A 25,574-nucleotide genomic window follows, 5' to 3' on the forward strand; every position below is an offset into this window, starting at 1 on the left:
GGGGTGGGCGGTGGCCGCAGCCTTCCCCGCAGAGGTGTGACCGTGGGCGGGGACTGCAGGCACTGGGCGTCAGGTATCCCGGAAGGGCCGGGGGCGGGGCTAGGCGCGGCCCGCGAGGCCCCGCCCTCTTTAAAGCTCGCAGTGGGCGTGGCCCATGGCAAACCCACCCCCTCCAGGGAGCTCGCCGCGCGCGTGCGCAGTGGGCCGCCCGCCGCCATGCCGGAGCCGCGCGGGTCCTCGCCGCTGCGGGTGAACGCGGCGTTCGCGGCGCGGTACGGCCGCTACCGGGAGCGCGAGGAGCTGCAGCGGCGTGAGTGCGGGGCGCATGCGCGGGGCTCTCGGGCAGTGGGGGCTGATCTAGTGCCCCCCGGGCTGATCCGCTGGGGCGTCTCTCCTTGTGCCCCGCAGTGAAAGATCGCTACGGGGACCGGGACAGCGGCGGCGACTCCAGCTCCGAGTCTGACTCCAGCGACGAGCGCGTGGTGAGCTTCCCCGCTCCGGCCCGGACGCGCGGGAGCCGGCCGACCCCCAAACCCATCGCAGCCTAGGGAGCGTCCAGCCCCCGACCCCCAATCCCAAGAGGGTCGGACAGCGCCTTCCCATGGTGGGGAGGGCGGGCACTCTCCCTCTCCTTCCCCTTCCCCGCCACCTGCCCGTCCTGACGTGTGAGGTGCGACCCCTCTGTCCCCCTTGCTCATCCCCAAAGTCAAACCATTTCTCAGTGTCCGACTGTCCCCCGTGCCACATGGGGCACCCAGCTTGTGCCCACATCAGCCTTGATCTGCTTCCTGGCCTCACCGTGCAGCCCAGCCCCTGCTTGCTGCCCCGCTGTGTCCTCTCTGCCCCACGTCAACCTCTTGTCGTCCCCAGGAAGTACCCTCTCCTTGCCGGCTGCCTTCCTCTGTCTCATATCCTTTATCTGTGTGTGTCCCGCCCCTGCCCACCCCGAGAGGGTCCCTCTCTCTCCCCTACCTGTTGAGCGGCACAGACTCACCCAGCGCTCCAGCTGCCTTTCCCGGGCGGGATTCCCCCCTCCTTCCTCCTAAGGGAGCCCCTACCCCCGCCCCACTTCCCACCCCTCAGCCCACCTGCCCTGGTTGCTTTACCACCCCCATCACAGCCCCGACCAGGGCTCTCTCCGCCTCCCTTCTGAAGCCTCTCCATCCCTCTTCCTGCCCTAGGAGTTTGACCCCCAGCAGGAGCGTGACTTCTACACGACTCTCTCCTTGTTGAAGAAGAAGGACCCCCGCATTTATCAGAAAGATGCCACCTTCTATCAGAGAACAGGTCTGGGGCTGCTCCTGTCTGAGGCCCAAGTTCCTCCTCGCTCTCTGGGCTGTAGTCACTATTTACTGGATTGTCACACAGCAGAAGTGCTTAGCAGAGTGTCTTAGACTATTACTTGTTGTTAATATTGGCTGTTCCGAGTGTGAATTACTCACTGAATGGTCACCGCCTGGGGGATACCTGCTGCACAGCCGGGACTGATGGCTTGGGGCTTTGAAACCTCGATCTGGCCCAGCCCAGTGGGATTCTCGGCCTGGGGAAGGCAGGGGGTGGTGGCTGATGGCAGGTGTCTCCCGGTGGCCCCACAGCGTCGTCCTCGGAGAGCGAGGAGGAGCCGGCCGCCGAGCGGAAGCAAAAGACACGGCCCATGTACCTGAAAGACTACGAGAGGAAGGTTATCCTGGAGAAGGAGGGGTGAGGAGAGCCGGGCCCCCCCAGCCGTCCCGGCGGGTGGACAGGCAGATGGTGTTAGACTGGGAGAGGGGAGGACGGCTAACTCCCAAATCCTCACACCCTCTGGGAGCACCCAATCCCTGTCCCCAGTCCCGAGGGACAGACGGCGCCCCCCGGGGTGGCCACCTGGAGGTCTTAGGGGCAGAGGTGGGAGGGAGCCGGTGAGTCACCAAAATGGAGGACACCGTGTACCCAGCTGCCGCTCGTCACAGCCCCCCCACCATGGGGACAGACGGGCCCTGGGGAGTCTGTTCTGAAGCCCCCATCCTTCCTTGCCCAGCAAATACGTCGACGAGGAGAATTCCGACGGGGAGCCCTCCCATCAGAGACCCCAGGTGGGTGCGGTGGAGGCCGGGTGGGGACGGAGGGGCCCCGGGCTGAGCCTGAGGCCGGCCTCACTGTCCGCTGCAGGTCACGTCGAAGAGTTACGTGGACGAGCAGAAGCAGCTCAAGGAGAGGTGAGCACGGCCAGCCAAGCGGCCGCGTGGAGAGGAGCTGAGGCTCCTAGGTTCAGATTGAGCTCTGGCACTTAATGGCTGTGTGCCCTTGGGCATGTCACTTGCTCTCTCTGGGCCTCAGTTTCCTCATCTGTTAAATGGAGCCTCTGTGTCCCAGCACCACTCCAAGCTTGTCGGGGAGCGCTCAGGGCTTCATAAACGGGGTTACTGTCAGGCCAGCAGGCAGCCTGTCCGTCCTGACGCTTGTTCTCTTGGCGGGCAGCTTCCGGGCGTTCGTGGAGGACAGTGAGGATGAGGACAGCGCTGGGGAAGGCGGCTCCGGGTTGCTGCAGAAGCGTGCTAAAACCAGGGAGGAGAAGGTGGGTGCTGGGGCCCAGCTGGACCGGGCAGGGGCCGGGGCTCCCGCAGACCCTCAGCGCTGGCCTTCCTCCAGGCCCAGGAGGATGCCGACTACGTGGAATGGCTGAAGGGACAGAAGGAGATTCCAAACCCTGACGCCTTGAAAGAACTGGTGAGTTCCCGTGCACAGTTGCTGAAGAACAGAATCCTGTCCCATCTATCCCAGCTTTTTCCAGAAACCAACCTTGAGGGCATGGCCAAGAGCACACACGCTGAGGACGGGGTGTGCTCCTCTCTGGGTCTCAGTTTCTTCATCTATAAAATGGGGATGGGGCTGGCCCCATGGCATAGTGGTTAAGTTTGCATGCTCCACTTCAGCAGCCCAGGGTTTGTGGGTTTGGATCCCGGGCGCAGACCTACACACTGTTCATCAGCCATAGTGTGGAGGTGACCCACATACAAAATGGAGGAAGATTGGCAACAGATGTTAGCTCAGGGCCAATCTTCCTCGCCAAAAAAGAAAGAAAGAAAGAAAAGAAAAACTGGCGATAATGCCACTAACCTAATTCATAGGTTGGTTGTGAAGTTTCAGTTACTTAAACCTGCTTGGTGCCCATGTCCCCTCTCCTTCCCTGCTCCCGAGTCCCTGACCTGGGTCCTGTCACCCCCTCACCCTCAGACTCACCTCAAGGAATATTGGAACAACCCAGAGCTGGATGAAGGGGAGCAGTTCCTTCGGGATTACATCCTCAACAAACGCTACGAGGAAGAGGAAGATGAGGAGGAGGTGGAGGAAGATGAGGAGGAGGAGGAAGGGTGAGCTGCCACGTCCCCCAGGGGCCTGGAGCCAATGCTGGCCGGAGAGCACAGGCCTGGGTGTGTCCTCTTTCACACAGATGGAAGTGGAGTTAGTTGCTGGTGAGGAGGAGCTGCGGACTGTGGGCTCTGGAGCCAGGGGGCACTAGTTCAAATCCTGGCCCTACCGCCAGGCTTCTGTGCCTCAGTTTCCCCATGTGTAAAATGGGGGTATTGGCAGCCCCTGACCGTAGGGTTCCCTTGAGGGTTAATTGAGTTAGCATTGCTGGTATGCAGGGGTGCAGGAGCTCGGCTGACCCCGGTCTTGTGCCGTCTTGTCCCTCAGGGTCCCCAGCCCCCCGGTCCAGCTTGCCGTGGACGACTCCTCAGACGAGGGGGAGCTGTTTCTGAAGAAGCAGGAGGACTTCGAGCATAAGTACAACTTTCGCTTCGAGGAGCCGGACTCAGCCTTGGTGCGTGACCAGGGCCGGGCTGGGGACGACCCGGCCCACAGGCCCAGGCCACGGGGGCCCGGAATCATCTCTGTGGCCCTTCTGGGCTCCCTGCTGCCCACAGGTCAAGACCTACCCTCGGAGCATCGCGTCCTCCGTGCGCCGCAAGGACCAGCGCAGGAAGGAGAGGAGGGAGGAGACCAGGGAGAGAAAGAAGAAGGTGAGTGTGGGGGCAGCGGGAGGGGAGGCCCCTGGGCCTGCTGGGAGAGCCCACAACCCCTCCCCCATGGCCTGCCTCCCACAGGAGAAAGCGAAGAAGCAAGAGGAAATCAAGCAGCTGAAGAACCTGAAGAGGAAGGAGATTCTGGCCAAGCTGGAGAGGCTGCGGCAGGTCACGGGCAATGAGACCCTGGGCTTTGAGGAGCAGGACCTCGAGGAAGACTTCGACCCCGCCCGGCACGACCAGCTCATGCAGGTATGGCCCCCGAGGCCCAGCGCAGGCTTGCGGCCAAGTGCTGGCGAGTGTGGCTCTGGAATCAGCAGTCATTGCTTGGCTGTGTGGCCTCAGAGAAGTGACTTGACATCTCTGAGCCTGTGTCCCTGTCTGTAAGGTGGGTCCAACCGTAGCAGCTACTTCAGGGCTGTTGTAAGGATAGCCTGAGAGGAAGGCACATAACTTGAGTTGGTAAATGCTCCAGAAACAGTGGGTTGCTGTATTTCCTTTAAACTCAGTTATTGAGCCGTTAATGTTTATTGTGGTAATTGTGGGAACATAGCATCAGGCTGTGGAAACAGGCCATGTGGGAGAAGCAGTAGGGACCACGGGTGCCCCAAAGAGGCCTCTGACCAAGCCTGGGAGGTCAGGAAGGAGATTACAGGTGCGTGGATAGGCCAGGTGCAAATGGGAGTGAGCGGGTGCTGTGTAGTAGGAGTTCAGCCTTCACTTTCTAGAAGCTTCTTAGTCCTGAGCTTCAGTTTCTCAATGGAACGGAGGTAGTTTCTGTCTCTCGGGTGCTTGCAAGAATGCAGCGAGATGCAGCTGAGCACTGGGCATACAGTAGGTGCTTCATACATGACACACTTAGCAATATCTGCCTTTGCCAGGCCCCCTGGGTGCTGGGGTTCCAGCGCAGTCTCAGCCCTCCCGGAGCTCACGGAGTGGCCAGAACTGGTCTGACATTCATTGAGCACCTGCTGTATGCTGAGCTCCAAGCAGCGTAGCAGAGCCTGCCCTCCCAGAGCGCCCGGTCTAGCGGCAAGCACTTAACCAACCCACAGCGATCTGAGCAGTGATGGGGACGCGCAGGGGGCGGTGGGGTCCTCGAGGAGTCCCCTGACCGGCGTCGCCACACGCGGTGGTGAGCTAGTTAGGACAGGCAGCTCAGATAAGACCTGAGGCCCGAGTAGCTGTCAGCCCATCAAAGAGGGAGGGAGTGCGCCAAGCGGGGGTAGCACAGGGGCGAGGCCAGGAGGAGGGAGAGAACTGGGTCTGTGGGACTGAATGGGGGACAGGGGACAGAGGGCGGGGGGCCAAGACCGGCCCAAGAACGGGGCGTGGAGGGGTCCCGGCACACAGGCCTCCTGCCATCAGGAGCTGACTCCGGGGGCACTGGGGAGCCATGTGCGATGCGGGAGTCAGCTCCCTGGGGGTCGTGGGCCTGCTGACCCTCCCGGCCCCGCCCCTGCAGAAGTGCTTCGGAGACGAATACTATGGCGCGATGGAGGAGGAGAAGCCACAGTTTGAGGAAGAGGAAGGGCTTGAAGGTGAGGTCCCCTGCGGCCCTGGCCTGGGGGCTGCTGGGCCTGAAGCCTGTGGTCCCCGCCTGACCTCTGTCTGTCCATCCTCTGGGAGCAGACGACTGGAACTGGGACACGTGGGCCGGGCCCGAGCAGGGTACGGCGTGGAGCCAGGAAGAGCCGCACTGCGAGGACCCCGACTTCAATGTAGGTGCCACGGGTACACGGGGCACTGTGGACTATCCTGGGGGCCCCCAGGGCCGGCCTGACCCGCGCATCCCGGCAGATGGACGCCGACTACGACCCCAGCCAGCCTCGGAGGAAGCAGCGTGAGGCCCCCTCGACGGGCAAGAAGAAGCGCAAGTCGCCCTTCGCCGCTGCCGTGGGCCAGGAGAAGCCGGTGTTCGAGCCGGGTGAGGCCCCGGGTGAGTGGTGGGTGGCGGGGAGCGGGGCCCGCGGGCCTGACACCGCCCGGCAGCCTGGCTGTGTCCCCCGCAGGGGACAAGACGTTCGAGGAGTACCTGGACGAGTACTACCAGCTGGACTACGAGGACATCATCGATGACCTGCCCTGTCGCTTCAAGTACCGCGCTGTGGTGCCCTGCGACTTCGGGCTGAGCACCGAGGAGGTGGGGCCCTGGGGGCGCCGAGGAGGCAGGAGGACTCCCATGGGGCGGGGCCCAGAGCGTGTCCCCATCATCTTGCTTGTCGTTCTGGTCCTGGCTGTCTGTCTGCAGCCGGGGGCTGTGACGACCTGGGGGCTCTGGAACCAGGTGGCCCAGGTTCACATCCTGGCCTGGCTGCTCACCAGCTGTGTGGCCTTGGCCATGTGACTTAAGGCTCCATGCCTCAGTTTCCCCATCTATAAAATGAGCCTAATAACGGCCCCCACCTCATGGCTGTGGGGGTGCCTGACTCCTCACGGTCAGGAAGAACAGGCAATATTTATAGAGTTTATACCACATCTTCCCGACGACGTTCCAGTAGGTTCTGAGGGGATGCCCACCTCTTAAGTGGGGAAACTGAGGCCTGGAGCCTGGGCCTCACCTGGGATTGGCAAACCCCGTCCCTGGCAGAGAGACCCCTGCCCTGTCCTGAGGCTTCTGGGGCCATGGTGCACGGATCGGGGCTCCCGGGCCCAAACTGGAATGAAATCAGCCGCTTCCTGGCCAGCTTGGGGCAAGGATCCACTCTCGGAGCCTCAGTTTCCCCATCTGATGCCCCCTGCAAAAATCATCCAGCGGGCTCCGCGGAAATCACTTCTTCCCTACCATCGTGACGTCCTGCTGAGTGGTCCTAGCATCGCCTCGATTTGTCCAAGGAGGGGACTAGGGCTTAGAGTCAGGGTCCCCCGGGGCTCAGGAATGAGGACCCCCCAACTCCGTTCCCCTCAGATCCTCGCAGCCGATGACAAGGAGCTAAACCGGTGGTGCTCCCTGAAGAAGACCTGCATGTACAGGTGACGGGGGGTGGGGCCAGGCGCCCCGGGAGGAGGGGCGGCCGGGCGAGCTTGGGCACCCCCGGAGCCCCCAGTGATGGGCGTGTCTGCCGGGCGCCCGCAGGTCGGAGCAGGAGGAGCTGCAGGACAAGAGGGCGTACAGCCAGAAGGCCCAGAACGCCTGGAAGAAGAGGCAGATCTTCAAGTCGCTCTGCCCAGAGGAGTGAGTGTCGCTGACTGGGGCAGGATGGCCGGGAGCTGCCAGGCTCAGGGTTGAGTCTTGCTCTGCCGGCCATTCCTTGCGTGACCTTGGGACTGGGGCTTCCCTTCTCTGACAGCTGGCTTCAAATCCTGGCTGGGCTATAGCTGTGTGACCTTGGGCAAGTCACTTCCCTTCTCTGGGCCTGTTTCCTCATTTATAAAATGGGGATAAAGATGGCTTGTTTCTTGTTGGTTTTTTGAGGATTAAGTGAATTAGTTCATGGAAAGTGCTTAAAACAGAGTATATGCCATATAGGTATTAGCTATCGTTATAATGTTATTATTTCCTGATCTATAAGGCGGGGCTGGTGGAAGCTCACAGGCTTGATTGAAAGGTGAAATGAGTTAATTTACACGAATAGCTTAGTGTAGGCCTGGGCACAGATACGGGAATTACTGGCAATACCGTCCAGCCTCAGGTTTCAGTAGAAAACTCTGGGGGCTGGCCCGGTGGTGTAGCAGTTAAGTGCTCACGTTCTGCTTCTTGGTGGCCCAGGGTTCGCAGGTTCAGATCCTGGGTGCAGACACGGCACCGCTTGGCAAGCCATGCTGTGGTAGGCGTCCCACACATAAAGTAGAGGAAGATGGGTGTGGATGTTAGCTCAGGGCCAGTCTTCCTCAGCAAAAAAAAAAAAAAAAAAGAGGAGGATTGGCAACAGATGTTAGCGCTAATCTTCCTCAAAAAAAAGAAAAGAAAACCCAGGTTTTGAGCCCCAGGCAGGCCCCTCTTGGCTGCCCCTCTGAGCCTCTCCTTTCCTATCTGAAAAATGGGACGTGAGCCCAGGAAGTGGTAATCATGCTGGGCCTGGGTTGAGCGCTGACTTTCCTCCCCCAGGACGGAGATGCCCACGGAAGCCACAGGGAAGCCACCGAGAGACAAGGCCGGCCCGCAGGGGCAGCTGCCAGCCCCCGATGGGGCCTGTGGGAAGCGGCCACGGCCAGGGAGCCCCCCAGCCCAGGAAGAGGTGGCCCCTGGATCCAGCCCGGAGAAGCCAGCCCCCCCAAGGCGGAAGAGGGGCAAGAAGGCCCGGCTCCTGGGCCCCACTGTGACCCTCGGGGGCCACAAGTTCAGCCGCCAGAGACTGCAAGCTTTCGGCCTCAACCCCAAACGGCTGCACTTCCGCCAGCTGGGCCGGCAGCGCAGGAAGCAGAAGGGGCCCAAGAGTGGCCCCTGAGCTCCACGGAGCAAGTGGGGGCCCCGGGGTTCCTCCCGCCCATCAAGCCCCCAAATGCACCCCACTCTGTCCACTCTGTGGACCCTCTTGTCTACCTGTGGGTGAGGGGGCATCCCCATCTTACAGATGTGGCAGCTTCCCCGGGGTCTGCCTTGGCCCCAGCCCTCAAATGCTGGGTCCAGCCGCAGCCAAGGTCAAGTCCAACGGCTTTATTAGCCCCCAGCAGCCACAGTTCCCCGCTCCCACCGCCACCAGCCCTTAGGACGGGGGGCTTGGGGACCAGGGAGGGGCGCGGGCGTCCAGTGCAAACTACAGTACTGAGTCAGGCCCTGAGTGGGTGCCGGGGCCCTCCCTCCCTGCCGCGCGGAGGGCCCAGCTGGCTGGAGGCGGGCAGGCGCGGGCTGGCTCTGGCTGGGTGGCCCCGCCCGGAGGTTTCCTGGACTGGGCTGGCTGCGCTGGTCCAGGCAGCGGCGAGAAGGGGCAGTCATCCCAGCCAGAGTGCAGGCTCCCACCCCCAGCGTGACATAAATAGAAAAATAAATAGAGTCGCATCTTCTCCCCATCCCTCCCTCTATAAAAACACAAAGTCCTCGGAGCTGGGGCGTTTGGCCTTGAGGAGCCGCCCGGTGCGAGGGAGCCGCAGTGTGGGCTGCGAGAGCTGGGAGCAGAGGTCGTCCAGGCTGTGGTCCTGAGCGTGGCCCTCGGCCAGCGTGAACATGGGGTACCGCTCCGTGGCCGAGGAGGAGCTGAGCACCTGGGGAGGAGGGAGAGCACTCAGCCCCCACCGCGGCCGCGTTAACCATTGTAGCAGGCAGCTCTATCAGGTGCTTCCCTGACTCAGACCAGCCAATCAGCATCCTCCATCCATCCCCGGACGGACAGGGATTGGCTCAGTGAAGAGCACGTGACCCAGCGCAGCCAATGAAAGGCAACCCTGGGGTCTTTGCTGCATCTGCTGGGAAAGTGGGGCTCCCTTTCCACTGCGCTGGGAGGCGGGTGCCCAGAGAGGCTGGTGGCCACCATAAGGGTGAAGCCCTGAGGGGACAACAGAGACAGGGAGGGGACAGCCACTTGAGCCAATGGATGCAGCTGTCCCCTAAGGCAATGACGCCTGTAACTTTTCATTTTATGCCCCTTTTTTGATGTGATCAGTTACAGCTGGGCTTTTGTAGCTTGTGGGCGGGGCAGTCATCTTGACAGCGCCGCCTGGAGGCAGCTCCCCAGGTCTGCTGGCCTCGAGGCCTCTTCCTCTTGCCCCCCACGCCCCCGTCTTGCTCACCCTGGTCAGCTCCGAGCAGAGTGTCTCAAACTCCTTCCTGTCCCCAGCGTAGAAGCCCACAGTGCAGCTTGGGTCCATCTTGGTGAAGGCCATCTTGCGTGGGGAAGTGCAGTGGAAGGACTGGGGCAGGCAAACAGGCTCAGGGGGCCTGGCTCCCTGCACACGTCCCGGCACCACCCCCCCGTCACCCCCACGGGATCCCAGCTCACCTCTAAGGGGAAGTCAGCCTGGCTGACATCCACAGTGGGCTGGCAGTAGTGGGGGTCCAGGTAGAGCAGGAAGTCATCTGCAGGGGAGGAGGCGTGAGCAGGGGTGCGGAAGGGGAGGGCGGGGTGGGATGGAGCGGGACGGGCGGGCCTACCCTGGTAGCCGATGAAGTACAGCGAGTGCCGAGGCTTGCCCCCCATGATGCCCAGGCACAGCTCGGAACGCAGGAGCTCCTGCAGGGAGGACAGTGGGTGAAGAGGACGAGTACTATCAGGCAGTCACTCAACAAAACGCTTAGCAAAGGCCCAATGCCCTGGGGGGCAGCAGTGACCAAGACACACAAAACTACAGTTCCTCACAGAACTGAGATTCTAGTGTGGGAGACACTAGATGAGTGAGCTTTGTCATGTGTCAGAAGGTGATGACACTGGGAGAAGAATAAAAGAGCAGGGCTTTGCAGTTTTAAATAGGGAGGTCAGGAAAGGCCTCAGTGAGAGGGGATGTTGCAGGGCATCTCGGGAAAGAGTACTCCAAGTGGCGGGAACAGCAGGTGCAAAGGCCTTGAGGCAGGTGTGTTCTGAGAACAGTGAGGAGGCCCATGCGGCTGGAGCAGAGCGAAGTGAGGAGAGTGGGGGCAGATGAGGTCAAGGAAGGGATGGGGACATGGTGTGGGACCCTGTGTGCTATGGGGAGAACTTTGGCCTTTACTCTGAGAGTCAACACACCAGGGTCTTTCCAGCACGCCTCTGGCTCCTCATTTGCCCCTGGCTGGAGAGGGACTTTCCTAGGCTGTGCAGCCACCCCCACCTGCCCTTCGTTGTTAGTTTTGATTCCTTTAGAGTCCAAACTGTCCCAGCTGTCACTTTGCTCCCAGCTCCACTGCCTGTCATTCCCCCATCAGAATGTCCACTCCCAGAGGCATGAATTTTTGCCTCTTCTGTTCCTCTCTGAATCTCAGCGTAATTAAGTGCTACTGAACACACAGATGAAGGGATGGAAAAGGCAGCCCAAGCTGGAAACATCTGGAAGCCTCCCAGGGGAGGCACAGTGGAATGTGGCTGAGCCTACCTTCACGCAGGGCACGTACACGGGGTTCAGCGTCTCACCACCCAGCCGCACGGGCACCAGGATGACCACAGACTTCCACTCGGCTGTGGGGTCTGGCCTGGCCACCAGGCGTGCCACATCCGCCTTGTACACTGGAAGGACAGGGCTGCGGGTCACCTTCTGCCCGTCCTTCAAGCCTCAGAGGGTGGCCCTCCATGCCCAGGGGCCCAACCGTCATCAGTGGAGAAGGATGTCTTTCCAGTGCCCCCAAATGTCCTCAGACAACCCCAGGGCCTCGGGCAGGTGTGGACACGCCCATTTTACAGAAAGGGCAACTGAGGCCCCGAGATTTGGACAAAGCATAAAGCCGGGAAGACAGGGAGTGCCTCCCGAGGACCAGGCCTGACTGGTCCTCACCGACCTGGCGCCTTGGTTTGCCAAGAAGGAAACGGGAGCGCCAAGCGGCTCCCCCTCGCGAGAACGTCCCTGTGTGCCTTCTCCTCAGTTCGCCGCCGCCGCCTCCTCACCATGTAAACCCCTTCCCTGCTCCCAGAGAAGCAGCTTCAACCGGTTCTGGAGACACAGCTGCTCTATCTGAATGTTTGTGTCCCCACATTCATGTGTTGAAACCTAACCCCCAAGGGGATGGGTGGGGAGGTGGGGCCTTTGGGAGGTGATGAGGTATGAGGGTGGGGCCCTCCGGAATGGGATTAGCGCCCTGTTAACAGACCCCAGAGAGCCCCCTCCCCCCTTCCGCCCTGTGAGGACACAGCAAAACGATCCAGGAAGCAGCCCCGCCAGACACTGAAGCTGCCAGGGCCTTGATCTGGGGCCTCCCAGCCTCCAGAATGATGAGAAATAAACTCCTGTCATTCAGAAGCCCCCTAGTACTGGTGTCAGAGCTCCCCTAACCAACTACCACACTGGCTGTGAAAATTCAACTTGCCCCCAACTGCTGCCGTTTCACATAAAAACGTACAGATTTTGTAGATTCCCTGATTCCAACCCATGAAGGCTCCTAATAATCAAGACCTTTTCGAAACTGACTGGGAGGATAGCAAGGAATAATAACAATAATAGCTAATAGCTAGTGTCACGCTTACTATGTGACAAGTGCTAAGGATTTCACTTGAATTACTGACTTACTGAATCCTCATGACGACCCTATGAGGCAGAGGAGCTCAGACTTTTGTGCACGTTAGAACTGTTTGCAGAGTAAGAGTGCACGGGGCCTGAGAGAAGGAAATCCGACGTCCTTCATTCTCTCACGCGGGGAGACGCTCCTCAAGTTTCTCCTCCCGGCTCCCAAGGGAGTGGAGGGACCCTGAGCACCTCCCCTTGTGTGGGCCTGGGATCCTTTCCAAGGGTCCCTCTGTCCCAGAGGAATGGGGCTCCTAAGAAGCAGCAGAAGTAGTGAGCAGCTCAGGGTGAGGACCCTGAGACCCTGGTCCCCTCACCTGTGCAGTCCTGAGAAACGTACACCACCAGGCGGGTGACCTCTGCACAGCTCTCCACTGCTTTCCTGGGGGCGAGAGGGCAGGCCTGAGTTCCTGGGGGCACACAGCGGCTCCCGTGGCCCCCGTCGCGGTCCTCACCTGAGTATATGCGCCACCAGGGACGGCCCATACCAGTCGCCCGCCTTCTTGCCTGAGCTCTGCCCGAGCTCCACCAGCCGGTGGAGGCCGAAGGGGGCCCGGGGGTGGTCGGCGAACCAGGACACAATCTGCCGGTGGCGGCGTTCCTGCTCCAGCTCGGGGGCGCCCTGGGCCCAGTGTGGGGGCATCCAACGGGCAGGCCCACGGTACCGGTTGGGAGAAGCCAACCCCACCGGCTCAGGGGGGCCCAGGCCCGCGCCCTCGGCCCATGTCCAGTCTGGGGGGGGATGGAGTACACAGTCAGACCATGCCGCTGTGGGGGGCGGCGGGGGCCACAGTTCCCATTTCCAGATGCTCTGCACACAATGCTTATGCTCCACGGACTGCGTGTTGGATAATTTTCACGTTCTTGAATCTTACGTTATAAACCACTCTAGCACCCCACACCCCCAAAGTTACTTTACCCACAATCCTAACACGACTTTAAACTCTTGGTTTACAAACAGTTTTGGCCCTGCTGGGCCATGTGGTTGGCACTGTACTCCTAGCGTGCCCTCCCCTCACCTTGGCTCACCTCTGGGCAGGTAATGCAGCAGCAGGCCCTGCGCCAGCATCATCTGGCCGCTGCGTAACATGCATCCCCAGCCACAGTCCGAGGTCAGGCAGCCCCCCGCCAGGGGTGGGAAGTCCCGACGGTAGGTGAGCCACAGGCGGGAGGCGAAGTCCCGCTGGAAACGCTGGATGTCACCTACAACAGCGGGCTTGTCAGCTGCCACCAGGAACACCCCTGGGGGCCTTTCCCAACCCTGGCCTGGGGCCACCAGCTCACCCTCGCTCTCGAAGCGGTAGCGGCGGCCGCAGAGGTGGACGCTGGAGATCTTGCTAAAGCTGGTGCGGCTTTTGACTGCCCAACCTGGGGAGACACGGGGCAGCGCCCCCGCGAGATGAAGCACGTGCTTTGCAGACACGCAGCAGTTACAAGAGGCTTCCATTACCCCATCTGTGCAACGGGGACCTCCTAGCTCCTATCTCAGGGTGGCACTGGGGATTCCGAGTCACGGTCCTCTTAGATGGAGGCGGGGCCCCTACTAACAGCCACACGAGTGTCTGCCGCTAATTCTGCAGGAATTAAGGCAGATCTGATGATTGGACCCATTTAACAGGGGAAAAATGGAGGCACGGGGAAGCAAAAAAACTTGCCCAAGGTCACACCGGGAAGGACAGGACCTGCAAACACCTTCCCCGTTGGACCTGCCCCTGGGCCGCCCTGGGCAGGGCAGGGTGGGGACCCGCAGGTGACTCACAGGACAGACAGTGGAACGCCCGGCAGGGGCAGGTGCTCCCGGACTCCCGCCCCCGGCCCGGCCGAGCCCCCGGCCCGATCCCCTCGGACCCCCGGGCCCGCCCCTCCTCACCGTACTTGACGTTGTTCCAGGCGGTCAGGAACTTCGCCTTAAACTTGTCCACTTCGTCCGGCTCCCCGGCCGCGGCCCCGGGCGGGCCAGCAGCGGGCGCGCCGGCTCCGGGGGCGCTCAGGCCGTTGGGGCCCGGGGCTCGGGGACCGCGCGGCCTGCGGCCCTCGGGGCGGCGCGCGTCCTCCGGGCTCCCGCTGCGGTACTGCGCGGCGGCCGGCGACACGGAGTTCATGGGCGCCGGGGGCGGGCCGGGGCCGGAGCGGGCGCTAGTGGGCGCCCGACGCGAAGGCCAGGCCCCCGGGCCCCGCGCGGGACGCTGTCACCGCCGCCGCCGCCATTTTAGCGGCCCTGGGCCTGGGAGGGAGGCGGGCGTGACTCGGCCGCACGCCCCGCCCCGGCCCGGCCCCCAGCCTGGCTCTCCGGCCCGGGCCCCGGGGGCCGCACGGGGCCTGCAGACGCGGCGCCTCCCCCCCGCACCCCCCCCCCCCCCGCCCCCCCCTCCCCCCCCCCCCCGGCCCGGCCCCACCCCTGCCTTGTCCCCCTACGAGCTCAGCTTTGCCCCCCCCCCGGGCTCCGCCCCGGCCCCGCCCCCAGATGGGACCCTCCCACCAGCCCCAGCGTGGGTCCCCTGCCCCTCCCCCAACCCAGCTTGGCCCCGACCCCGCCCCCGGCCCCAGCTCCCCCCATTCCCCGCCTTGGCCCCGCCTCCCGCCCCTGGCCCCAGCTTGGATGCGTCCCCAGTCCAGGCCCCAGTTTGGCCCCGGTCCGGGCCCCAGCTTGGCCCCAGCTCGCCCCGGCCCCGCCCCCAGGCCCAGCTCGGCCCCGCCCCCAGTCCCGGCCCCAGCCGAGCCCCAGCTGGGCCCCAGCCCCGCCCCCGCCGGTGCCCCTGTGCTGGCTGCAAGCCCAGAACCCGCGTCCGCCTGGGGCCAAACGTGTTTGACACCCCCTCCCCACCTCTACTCCCTCCTGCCAAACCACACCTCTGTGAGCCTCAGTTTCCTCGTGAGTCAAAGGGGGCGCCATCCACAGCACAACATAGACGAATCTTTCCGATAATTTTGCTGAGGGAAAGGGGCCAGACAAGAAAGAAAAGGATGTACTCTCTCATTATATTTGCATAACGCTCTAGAAAATGCAACCTCATCTCTAGTAAGGGAAAGCAGATCGGTGGCTGCCCGGGGGTGGGGCGGGGAGAGGGGGGCGCGACGGAGCTAAAAAGGGCGAGGGCATGCTGGGCGTGGGGTATCAGTTTAGGACCCTGATCGTGGCGATGGTTCCCAGGACGTGAAAACTGCCGGATCGCACGCTTTAAACGTGTGTGGTTACTGCATGTCAATTACACTTCAGTAAAGCTGTAGAGACACTTCGATGCGTCTCACTCCGGAATGTTAGGAGGACGAGGGGAGCTCAGCAGTGTGAAGCGCTTAGCGTGGCATCTGCGGCACAGTTAGGGCTCCGCGGAAGTCAGTCACCACCCAAAGACGGGAGGAGGGTGCAGCGACCCTGTGAACCACAGGGAGGGTGGCCTTTAGTGGCCAGCGCAAGGGCTCTGTCCGCAGCCGGCTCAAGGAGGTGGGGTGAGGATTTGGATGAGGGTGGGAGATGTGAAGAAGACACGAAAGGACCACGACTTTCTCCCCTCGGCTCTCCCGTCACTCACTTCCCTTCAGGCACACCACCCTCCTTTCTCAAACTCAACAGGCACCATCCCACCTCAGGATCTTTGCACTTGCTGTTCCCTCTGTCTAGACCTTTCTTCCGGGAGATATCTGCATGGGTCTCCCTCCGCCTCCTTCAGGACTTGCTTCAAATGTCACCCTCCCCAACGTGACGCCTTCAAAATTCCACCCCCCAGCCACCCCATCCTTCGATGCTATATGTTTTTTCCAGAGCAGTTACCCCCACCTGATTGTCTGAGTCAGCTGGGGCCGCAATAACCAATACCACAGATGAGGTGGCTTCAAGAAGACATCTCTTTCTCACAGTTCTGGCGGGAGGTGGGGGAGTGGAGTCTGACATCAGGGTGCCAGGATGGCTGCAGTCTTGGTGAGGGCTCTCTTCTTGGTTCTGTCCTCTCACCGCGTCTCCTTGGTGTCTGCACAGAGAGAGAGAGAGGGAGGGAGAGAGAGATCTCCTGTGTCTTCCTGTCTTTCTGGGGGCATTAATCCCTTGGGGGGGGGCTCCACCCTTATGATGTCATCTAACCCTCATGGCCTCCTCATACCACCGCATTGGCAGGCAGGGTTTCAACATATGAATTGCTGGGGACACGCGACATTCAGACAATAGTGCTGATTATACGTATATAGTGTCTGTGTTTATTACCTCTGTCCCCACCAGATCACGAGGGCCGGGGTCCCTGTCCATCCGCATCACTGCTGGGTCCTTAAGACTCAGCATGTGGCCTGGCACACAGCCGATGCTCCCAACACAGTAGGTGCAATAAAGACTTGTAGAATGGAAGGGGGCCGTGTTGCCTCACAGGGGACAGAGGTGCTGTGGGGGCCAGAGGTGACCCCCTCCTGTTTGATCTGGTGGCGGACCCGCCCTCATGGCCACAGCTGGCTCCTCCCTCAGGGACGCTGTTTCATGATGTGGTCCTGGATTCCCTGCCCTTCCCTCCCCTCCCCCACGAGGACGGCCACAACATCAGCTCCCCGCCTGGGTCTCCATCCCCAGCCCAGGGTCCAGCCACCATCTGCGCTCCCCCCGGATGTCCCCCAGGCTCCCCAGGTTCGGTGCATCCCGAATTGATCTTGCATTTCGCCCCACTGGCTTCCCCCCGCCCATGCTTTTGGTCCCCCACCGGCCTCCATCTTATGAGGGTCGGTCCATCCTCCACTTCCTAATCTGTCCCCACTTGTCCTCATCCTCCCAAAGCAGCCCAGTCGTCATGGCCACCTGGGCAGACGCTGCAGCCGGGTGTGTTGGACAGTGGACCTTGCCTCTGTATGCCTCAGTTTACCCAACTGCCAAATGGACTTGTAATAGTGCCTCCTCCCTAGGGTTTGGGAGAAGGATGAAATGAAGATGCAAAATGCTTAGAACGCCGCCCGGCACGTAGCGATGGCCACTTTTAGAGGGAATTCTTACTGTTATTTTGTCATTCCTGTTTCCACCTCTGCCCTCCCAGGGTCTGGCCGCCATCACCACGTTCCTGGCCTCCTGGTTGCCACCTGTGACCCCTCCAATGCACATGACAGTGGGAAGAACCTAGCTATAAAATTTTTTTCTTTTTCGGGGGTCAGCCCTGTGGCCGAGTGGTTAAGTTCCCTCGCTCTGCTTCGGCAGCCCAGGGTTTCGCTGGTTTGGATCCTAGGCACGGACATGGCACTGCTCATCAAGCCATGCTGAGGCGGCATCCCACATGCCACAACTAGAAGGACCCACAACTGAAAATACACAACTATGTACTAGGGGGCTTTGGGGAGAAAAAGGGAAAACTTTAAAAAATCTTTAAAAAAATTTTTTTTCCTTTTCAAATGATGCTAAACATTCACTTTATTTGTGGGGTTTTTTTTTTTACATTTTTAATTTTAAAAATAGTTCATCTTTTTGAGGTATAATTGACATATAACACTATATTATCTTCAGGGGTACAACGTAATGATTCAATATCTGTATATATTGTGAAATGATCCCCACAAGAAGTCTAGTTAACAATCATGCACTGAAAATAAAATATTTGTTCTAAATTTAAAAAATATTTTATAAAGATAAAATTATTATTATTTTTTTTAAAGATAAAATTATGCACAATTTCCACCACACCAAAAAAATCTAGAGCAGGACTGTCTGATAGAAATATAATGTGAGGGACCTGCCCAGTGGTGCAGTGGTTAAATGAGCATGTTCAGCTTCGGCAGCCCGGGGTTTGCCGGTTCGGATCCTGGGTGCAGAACAACACCACTTGGCACGCCATGCTGTGGCAGGCGTCCCACATATAAAGTAGAGGAAGATGGGCACGGATGTTAGCTCAGAGCCAGTCTTCCTCAGCAAAAAAAAGAGGATTGGCAGCAGATGTTAGCTCAGGGCCAATCTTCCTCAAAACAAAACAAAAAATCCGATGTGTGTTTTACACCCTTTTACACCCACAGCACATCTCGATTTGGACTGGCCACATGTCAAGAGCTCAATAGCTGCATGTGACCAGTGGCTACCGGGTGGGACAGTGCAGGAAAAATAACCACTACACAGATGCAGCTGCCCCCCCCAGGGCCTTCCCTCTCTGTTCCCAGATACTCTTTGCCTGAATCGGGGTTGACCCTTCCAGGCTGGGGGGCTGGTGCCCGGTCTGCACCTCTGTTTGGGCTGACTCTCCTCTTTCAACCCAATATCCCCCTCTTCTCTCCTTTCTCCTCCTCCTGCAAGGTCCCACCCCCTTAAGCAAACCAGCCACCAGGCAGCCCCACTCCAGGAACCCCCACTGGGCCGCCCCATGCTTGTCTATTTGCAACTGTGGCCACCACCTCAGGTCCCAAACACCAATGATTGTCACGAGCCAGCCCGCGTTGTGGGCTGTACCATTTCTCCCAGATGGCTAAGTTGAAGTCTTCGTCCCAGGTTCCAGATAAGGCTGTGACCTTATTTGGAAATAGGGTCTTTGCAGATGTAATTCGCGACGATGAGGTCCCACTGGACGAGGGTGGACCCTGAACGCAAGATGACTGGTGATCTTTTATTATGAGAAAAGAAGACAGAGAGAAACACACACACAGGAAGAAGGTCCCGGGGCTGCGGAGATGGAGATCCGGGCGCTGGAGCTGCAGATCAAAGAATGCCACCGGCCCGCAGAAGCCAGGAGAGAGCCCAGGAGCCCTGAGAGAGGGCACGGCCCTGCTGGCACCTTCACTTTGGACTTAGCTCCCAGCACTGTGGGAGAATCCGTTTCTGTTCCAAGCCCCCAGCTTGTGGTCATTTATCACGGCAGTCCCGGGAAGTTAACACAGCCTGTCCATGTCTCCCCTGCTTTGGCTCACAGCCTGCCCGTCACCAGGCCCCTTTATGTGCCCTCAGGCTCCCCTGGCCACAACTGTAATAATCCCCAGTCGACTGTGTTATTGCTTATTAATCCTGGTGTCCCCTGTGAGAGCCACAGCCCCACCAAGACGCGTGACAACTGTGTGAACTCCCGTTGTTCTCTTCAGAACATCCATTGTCACTTGCAGCGTGTCTGCACCAGCAAAGACAATGAGAAAACCAGCCACCCCTACTTTCTAGGGCCTCTCATGTTGGAATATGATACATATATAACAACTGTTTGTTGAATGACTAACTGAATGATTATGAAACTTAGCATCCTCAGATGCTAGCTTCTCCTTAGCTCCTCCCAGCCGTGTCTTAGTCTCCACAGCTGGCTTCTCAGATCCATTTGCCCAAGCCTTGCCCTACTGGCTTTCTCTCTCTTAAGCCATTTAACTGCCTGAGCATGACCTAGAAAGTAGGAACAACTATTATCCCCATTTTACAGATGAAGAAACAGAGGCTCAGAAACAGAGGTCATACGGTACGAGAGCAGCCATCATCCCCAGCGCTCATCTGCATAGTCGCCATGCATTTAAAACTCAGAAAGCAACCCAATAAAAACACCAGAGAGGGGCTGGCCTGGTGGCATAGTGGTTAAGTTCACGTGCTCCACTTCAGCGGCCTGGAGTTTACTGGTTTGGATCCCAGGTGTGGACCTACACACTGTTCATTGGGCCATGCTCTGGTGGTCTCCCACATCAAAGGACTAGAAGGACCTACAGCTAGAATATACAACTATGCGCTGGGGCTTTGGGGAGGAAAAAAAAGGAAGCTTGGCAACAGATGTCAGCTCAAGGCCAATCTTCCTCACCAAAAAGCATAACTAAAAAAAAAAGAAAGAAAGAAAAGAAAAAGACTGACCTTACCAAGTGCTGGCGAGGAAACACAGCAACTGGAACATTGCAAGTGCGTGCAGGTTCTTGTATGTCAATGACACGTCAATAAAGTTGGAAACAACCAACCCATATGGTAACCTCAGGGCTCAGACACAAAAACGCCCTGGCGTGGATTTCACTACGGGGGGATGGTCTTCCGGTGACTGTCTCTTGACGTCAGTGCGTGAGCTTTGTCACGGGTCCCTCAGCCGTTCCTAGAATGTTTTCGGGCCTCTCCACTTGTTTCCCAGGCTCCCGAGTGAATAAATCCTGTGCTGGGACTCCCTCCCGGGCTGAGCGGCGGCTAGAATAAATTATACCCTCTTGAAGAAAACATAAATAGCCGGAGAGACGCTCTCTCACGATAGATCACTTTCCTTGTCAAGCCTCGTTGCTTCCTTGGAACCACCCTGTCCAGACTTGCATGCCTTTATTACACTGAGAATTGTGCGAGAGAATGTTCTAGAAACGAGCTGTGCTCGTTGTTCCCTTTTTGGCTGAAAGAAGGCAAAAGTCTTCTTTCTTTCAACAAATGTATCCTGGGCTACGGCCGTGAATAACACAACACTGGTGTCTCTCCTTGAGGTCTTTGTGGTGGGATGCAGGAGATCGACGGGGAACTCATTACTCAAATAGTTACATAGTTATGATTTTAATAAGGTTGCGTAGGAAAACACAGGCTTACAATAAGGGGAAGCAATCCAGGAGGACTTCTCTGAGGAAGCCACGTGTGAGTTGGGTCCTGTATTCGTCAGAATAGGTCAGGTTTCGCTACAGTAACACACAAGCCCAAATATCGGGGGGTTAACGCAACCAAATCTGTTCCTCCCTCATGTTCGCTCATCCTAGCTGGTCTGGCGGGGACTCAGCTCAACACACTCAGGCTGAGGAGGCGCCCACCACTGTGTGACAAAACGGGACAAGACGGAGACTGGAGAAGCGGCCTTGAGTCTTTTGATGCCTCCACTGAGAAGTGGCTGACAGCCAGAAGTGATGTATGTCGTGCCCACTCCCTTTTCAATGGCCAGGACCAGTCAAGGCAATGACTTCATTGAATGTACTTCTCCACTCAATAGCTATTGTGCTACCCTAGAAACGTCTACACAGCATCTAAAGGATGAGTAGGAACGAGCCAGAAAAAGAAAGGAAGGAAGTGCATTCCTGGCAGAACAAATAGCACATTCAAAGACACTGGAAGCAAAGAGACAATGGGTCTATGACAGAAAGGATTTGCAACCCAGACCACTGTCTCCAGGCAAAATATTGATCAAGGGTGAGGAGCAAGTCAGCACATTTCAAAACACGGAAGGGCTCAAAAATTTTACCTCTCATGTTCTTATGTTCCCAGAAAGTTACTGCAGGATGCACTCCATCAAAACAAGGGGGTAAACCAAGAAAAAAAGAAGACATGAAATTGAGGAAATAGGGGTCCCAGCACAGGAGAGAGATGAAGAGAATTCCAGGGAGGGTGGTAGGACAAATTCCCAGGCAGAAAGAATGCAAGAGGAAAACAGAATGCTACCTATCGATTATCCTGCAGATCTGATCATTTGGAGAGTTAAACTGAGATGCCCTGCCAGAACTTTTAAGAAAGACAACTAAAGAAAAAGGAAAATAGGCAGTTAAGTCCAGGTGGAGAAATTATATATCATTATATTAAACTTCTCCACTGTGTCCTTCCAAGGGAAATAAAATTATATTTCCATAAAAGCAATAAAAAGAATGTGAGCCACCAAGACGCCAAGTAAATGTATGTCTCATAGGGTTGATGACTCAATGGCACCCTGGATGGCCGGGAGGCATCTCAAACTCCACTGGCCCCAAACTGAACTCCCCAAATTTGAGTCCTGACCTTTCTGTGGCTCCATGGCCTTCCCAATTCAGGTGTCCAAACACAACCTACCAAGGTTTGGGGACTAACAACCGCCCGCGTGAAGGTGCTCAGACCAATTTGGTGTGACCCCTCCCACATTCTCCAACCTGACCAATCAGAGCAGTCCCTCCCCCAGGCCAGGTGGTTGGTTGTTTATGACCTGATCCTGGCTGGACCAACAAAATTCAGTACTGGGACTTCTGTTCAAACCCTGGGGCAGTTGTTGTCTCTTTCCAAGTGGCTACTGAGTGGGAATGACGGGTCTATAGTGCCAGGCAGAACCTCTGCCACCCAAAGGGGAGCTTGAGGACATGAAAGCCCAGCTGAGCCCAGTGAGTTAGATTCCTGGTGACATTGGAGCTTCTTGATCCAGCCGTGCTTGAAGTCAACACAACTCGTAGACCCCAGATTTTCAGTTCCATGAGCCAATTCATTCCCCCCTTTATTTCTCTCACGCCAGTTTGAGTTGTTTTTTAGCTGACTTAGTTTTTACTTTCCCTGGAACTTCCAACTAAGCGAATCCTGATAAATACAGGCCCGACTCACTGCCAACCATCGCACTGAAGAGTTGACATGAACTATCTCATTGAACCCTGCGGGAGAGGGAATAATTATAATTCCCATTTAACTAATAAGGAAACTGAGGCTCATAGAGGGGAATCTGTCTGCTCAAGGTCATCAGAGCCAGGATTCCAACCCACATCTGTCTGACCCCAAAGCCCGCTTCTCTTTGACTGTGAGGAGCAGTTGCCAGATTTGGAGGTTCAGAAGCAGGAGATATGGCATGGAGGGGGGCCGCTGGGAGCGGGCAAAAGCCTGATGCCAATGGCCAGAGCTCCTGGAACTTTCTGCAAAGGGCACCAAGGAGTTACGCAGGGTTGCGAGCAGAGGAAGTCACAGGAGGAAGGATGGACGGCCGCGTGGGCAGCGGGATCAACGAAAATAGCAACAAAAAGTAAAAACTCTCCAAACCACAATGCGATACCACTTCAGTCCCACTAGGATGGCTGAAATCAAAAAGGACAGAAGATCCTTCGCAAGGATGTGGGGAAATCGAGCGCCTTCTCCATCGCTGGTGGGAACGGAAAATAGTCCAATCAATTTGGAAGACAGCCTGGCAGTGCCTCAAAACAATAAAAATAGAATTACCATAGGACGCCACCATTCCACTCCCGGGTACACACCCAGTAGAAATGAAAATGTATATCCACACCAAAAATCGGTACACGGAGGTTTATAATGGCATTTTTCCAACTAGCCGAAAAAGTAGAAATAACCTAAGTGTCCATCCACTGATGAACGGAGAAACAAAACATGGTATATCCATACAATGGAGTATTAGTCAGCCGTGATAAAGGAGTGACATGCTGATCAGGCTCCAACATGGATGGACCTTGGACGTACTGTGCCAAGTGAAGGAAGCCAGTCACAAAAGACCACCTAGTGTATGATTCCATTCGCAGGAAATGTCCAGAATTGGCAAATCCATAGAGTTAGAAAATAGATTAGGGTTCCTGGGGGTTGTAGGGAAGGAAGAAATGGGAGTGACTGCCAATAGGTACGGGGCTTCCTTTTGAGTGATGAAATGTTCTAAAATTGATTGTGGGGACTGTTACACAACCCTGTGAACACACTAGCAACCAGAGAACTGTAAGCTGTAAATGCATGAATTGTATGATCTGTGAATCATTTCTCCCAAGAAAGCTGTTAAGAAATATCTGACATTTATTGAGTGGTTGGCTCTGGCCAGGCGATGTGTGAACCTTCTCCACCCATGAGCGAATTCATGTTCACATGCTCACTGAGAAAGGAAAAGACTCTCGTGACTCCTCTTTTCAGTGGGGAGACTGAGATCAGAAAGGTTAAGCGAGTCACACAGCGAGGCAGTGGTCAGACCCCAGAGGCCTAGCGTTTGAGGTTCCACCAGACCTGATCCTTGCACCCCATCCCCCATTTCACCTCGCACCCCTGCTTCTTCCCCTAAAGCCAAGCTCTTGCCCGACGGAGCTGATTTTAGTTTCTTTTTCTTTTGTTTCTTTCTTTCTTTCTTTTTTTTTTTTGGTGAGGAAGATTGGCCCTGAGCTAACATCTGTTGCCAATCTTCCTCTTTTTTTTCCTCCCCAAAGCCCCAGGACATAGTTGTATATTCTAGTTGTAAGTCCTTCTAGTTCTTCTATGTGAGACGCCACCACAGCACGGCTTGATGAGCGGTGGGTAGGTCCACACCCAGGATCCGAACCCGTAGATCCCAGGAGCTGAAGCACAGTGCGTGAACTCAACCACTACACCGCCCGGCCAGCCCAGAAATGAAGTCCTGATGCCAGCCACAGTGAACCTCGAAACACGATGCTGAGTGAAGAAGGCAGACACAAAGTCATATATTGCACAGCTCCATCGATAGGAAGCCTCCAGAGTTGGTACATCCATCAAGACTGAAGGCAGATTGGTGGCTGCCAGGGGCTGGAGAGGGGAAAGCGGGGGACAATTGCTTAATGAACGTGGGGTTTCCTTTGGGGTGATGAAACTGTTTTCAAACTAGAAAGAGGTGGTGGTTGCACAATATTGTAAATACACTCAGTGCTACTGAATTGTTCCTTTAAAATGATTAATTTCATATTATGTGAATATCACCTCAATTTATTTATTATTATTATTATTTTTTTTTTTTTGGTGAGGAAGATTGGCCCTGAGTTAACATCTGTGCCAATCCTCCTCTATTTTTTTTTTTTTTTTTTTTGTATATGAGATGCTGCCACACCATGGCTTGACGAATGGTAAGTCACTGGGGATCTGAACTCACAAACCCCAGGCCGCTGAAGCAGAGCACGTGAACCCAACCACTAGGCCACCAGGCCGGCCGCTCACCTCAATTTAAAAAATAAAATGAAATAAAGTAGGCTAGGCCTTTGCTCACGCTGATTCCTCTGCCAGGAACACCCTTCTCTCTGCCTTCTTGTTATTCTGAGCCCAGCTCCCCTCGCCTCCTCAAGGACACATTTCCTGGTGCCCCGATCTGAACGAGCCCCGAGTCCTTCTCCGACTACACGGTGGGGGTTCATTTGTTTACAGCACACACCACTGTGTGGGATTATCTTAGTAACTTGTGTATGGATAGTTTTGGTTCCCAGCAAAACTGAGCAGAAAGTATGGAGAGATCCCATGATACACCCCCCCCCCCCCCCCCCGGCAGCCTCTCCTACTGTGGACGCCCCACCCCCCATGGTACATTGGTGCAACTGATGAAAGTCTGAGGTTGACGTCACAGTTCATCCTTGTTGTTGTACATTCTATTAACTTTGACCAACGTTTAAGAACAGGTATCCACCATTATAGTATACTAGAATATTCTAGAAACTAGAATTGTTTCACTGCCCTAATAATCCTCTCTTTTCCCCCTATTCATCCCTCCCCACTCCATTAACCATGGCCAACCCCTGATCTTTTTACTGTCTCCATAGTTCTGCCTTTTCCAGAATGTCACAGAGTTGGCATCAGCCAGTATGGAGCCTTTTCAGACTGGCTTCTTCCACTTAGTAATAAGCATTTAAGGTTCCTCCACGTCTTTTCAGGGCTCAAGAGCTCATCTCTGTTTAGCGCTAATATTCTATTGTCTGGCTGGACCATCCATCCACCTCCTGAAGGCCATCTTGGTTGCTTTCCAGTTTGGACAATGCTGAATAAAGCTGCCAGCAGATTGTGTGCAGGTTTTTCTGTGGACCTTACACTGTTCCTTAGGAGGGCACCAAGTCCATCCCTCGGAAGGGGATGAGGATGTAGCCCCACCCCTTAGAGGGAGGAGCATGGGGAACTTGACAAAGATTAAGGCCACCAAGGTGATTAGGAAATACTTGGGGGGGGGGGGG

General features: G+C 57.0%; 2 protein-coding genes across 4 annotated transcripts in view; one reads left to right on the top strand and one right to left on the bottom strand.

Moving 5' to 3' along the window:
- Positions 1-40: 40 nt before the first annotated feature.
- On the top strand, positions 41-8,951 carry KRI1 (KRI1 homolog). Its single transcript, XM_046685124.1, has 19 exons — positions 41-310; positions 409-482; positions 1,182-1,287; positions 1,596-1,701; positions 2,021-2,075; positions 2,152-2,198; positions 2,461-2,557; positions 2,632-2,709; positions 3,217-3,353; positions 3,679-3,805; positions 3,909-4,004; positions 4,089-4,259; positions 5,473-5,548; positions 5,640-5,728; positions 5,808-5,934; positions 6,020-6,150; positions 6,916-6,980; positions 7,084-7,182; positions 8,056-8,951. Exons 1-19 carry the CDS (start codon positions 217-219, stop codon positions 8,393-8,395), a joined length of 2,115 nt encoding a protein of 704 aa, XP_046541080.1. The 5' UTR covers positions 41-216; the 3' UTR covers positions 8,396-8,951.
- The window catches only part of ATG4D (autophagy related 4D cysteine peptidase), a 28,310-nt gene continuing 11,325 nt past the window's right edge, over positions 8,590-25,574 (bottom strand). The window contains exons 1-13 of one of the 3 annotated variants that reach the window (XM_046685130.1): positions 19,825-19,959; positions 15,844-16,033; positions 14,919-14,999; positions 13,939-14,286; positions 13,353-13,436; positions 13,098-13,271; positions 12,524-12,800; positions 12,386-12,450; positions 10,950-11,080; positions 10,036-10,114; positions 9,884-9,960; positions 9,675-9,794; positions 8,590-9,149 (exon numbers count right to left, since the gene is read on the bottom strand). In XM_046685130.1, coding sequence (XP_046541086.1) covers positions 8,967-9,149; positions 9,675-9,794; positions 9,884-9,960; positions 10,036-10,114; positions 10,950-11,080; positions 12,386-12,450; positions 12,524-12,800; positions 13,098-13,271; positions 13,353-13,436; positions 13,939-14,170 — 1,422 coding nt within the window. In that variant the 5' untranslated portion in view covers positions 14,171-14,286; positions 14,919-14,999; positions 15,844-16,033; positions 19,825-19,959 and the 3' untranslated portion in view covers positions 8,590-8,966. Of the gene's footprint in view, positions 9,150-9,674; positions 9,795-9,883; positions 9,961-10,035; positions 10,115-10,949; positions 11,081-12,385; positions 12,451-12,523; positions 12,801-13,097; positions 13,272-13,352; positions 13,437-13,938; positions 14,424-14,918; positions 15,000-15,843; positions 16,034-19,824; positions 19,960-25,574 lie in introns of those variants that run through there. The other 2 variants (XM_046685129.1, XM_046685131.1) reach the window with 2 other exon arrangements.

The sequence above is a fragment of the Equus quagga genome, chromosome 14, assembly GCF_021613505.1.
Source record: "Equus quagga isolate Etosha38 chromosome 14, UCLA_HA_Equagga_1.0, whole genome shotgun sequence".
In the NCBI taxonomy this organism is placed as follows: domain Eukaryota; kingdom Metazoa; phylum Chordata; class Mammalia; order Perissodactyla; family Equidae; genus Equus; species Equus quagga.

Coding starts and splice junctions, on each gene's coding strand:
- KRI1 (XM_046685124.1), top strand. CDS start 217: ATGCCGGAGCCGCGCGGGTCCTCGCCGCTGCGGGTGAACGCGGCGTTC. Junction 1,702..2,020: donor GTTATCCTGGAGAAGGAGGG/GTGAGGAGAGCC, acceptor TTCCTTGCCCAG/CAAATACGTCGACGAGGAGA. Junction 2,710..3,216: donor CTGACGCCTTGAAAGAACTG/GTGAGTTCCCGT, acceptor CCTCACCCTCAG/ACTCACCTCAAGGAATATTG.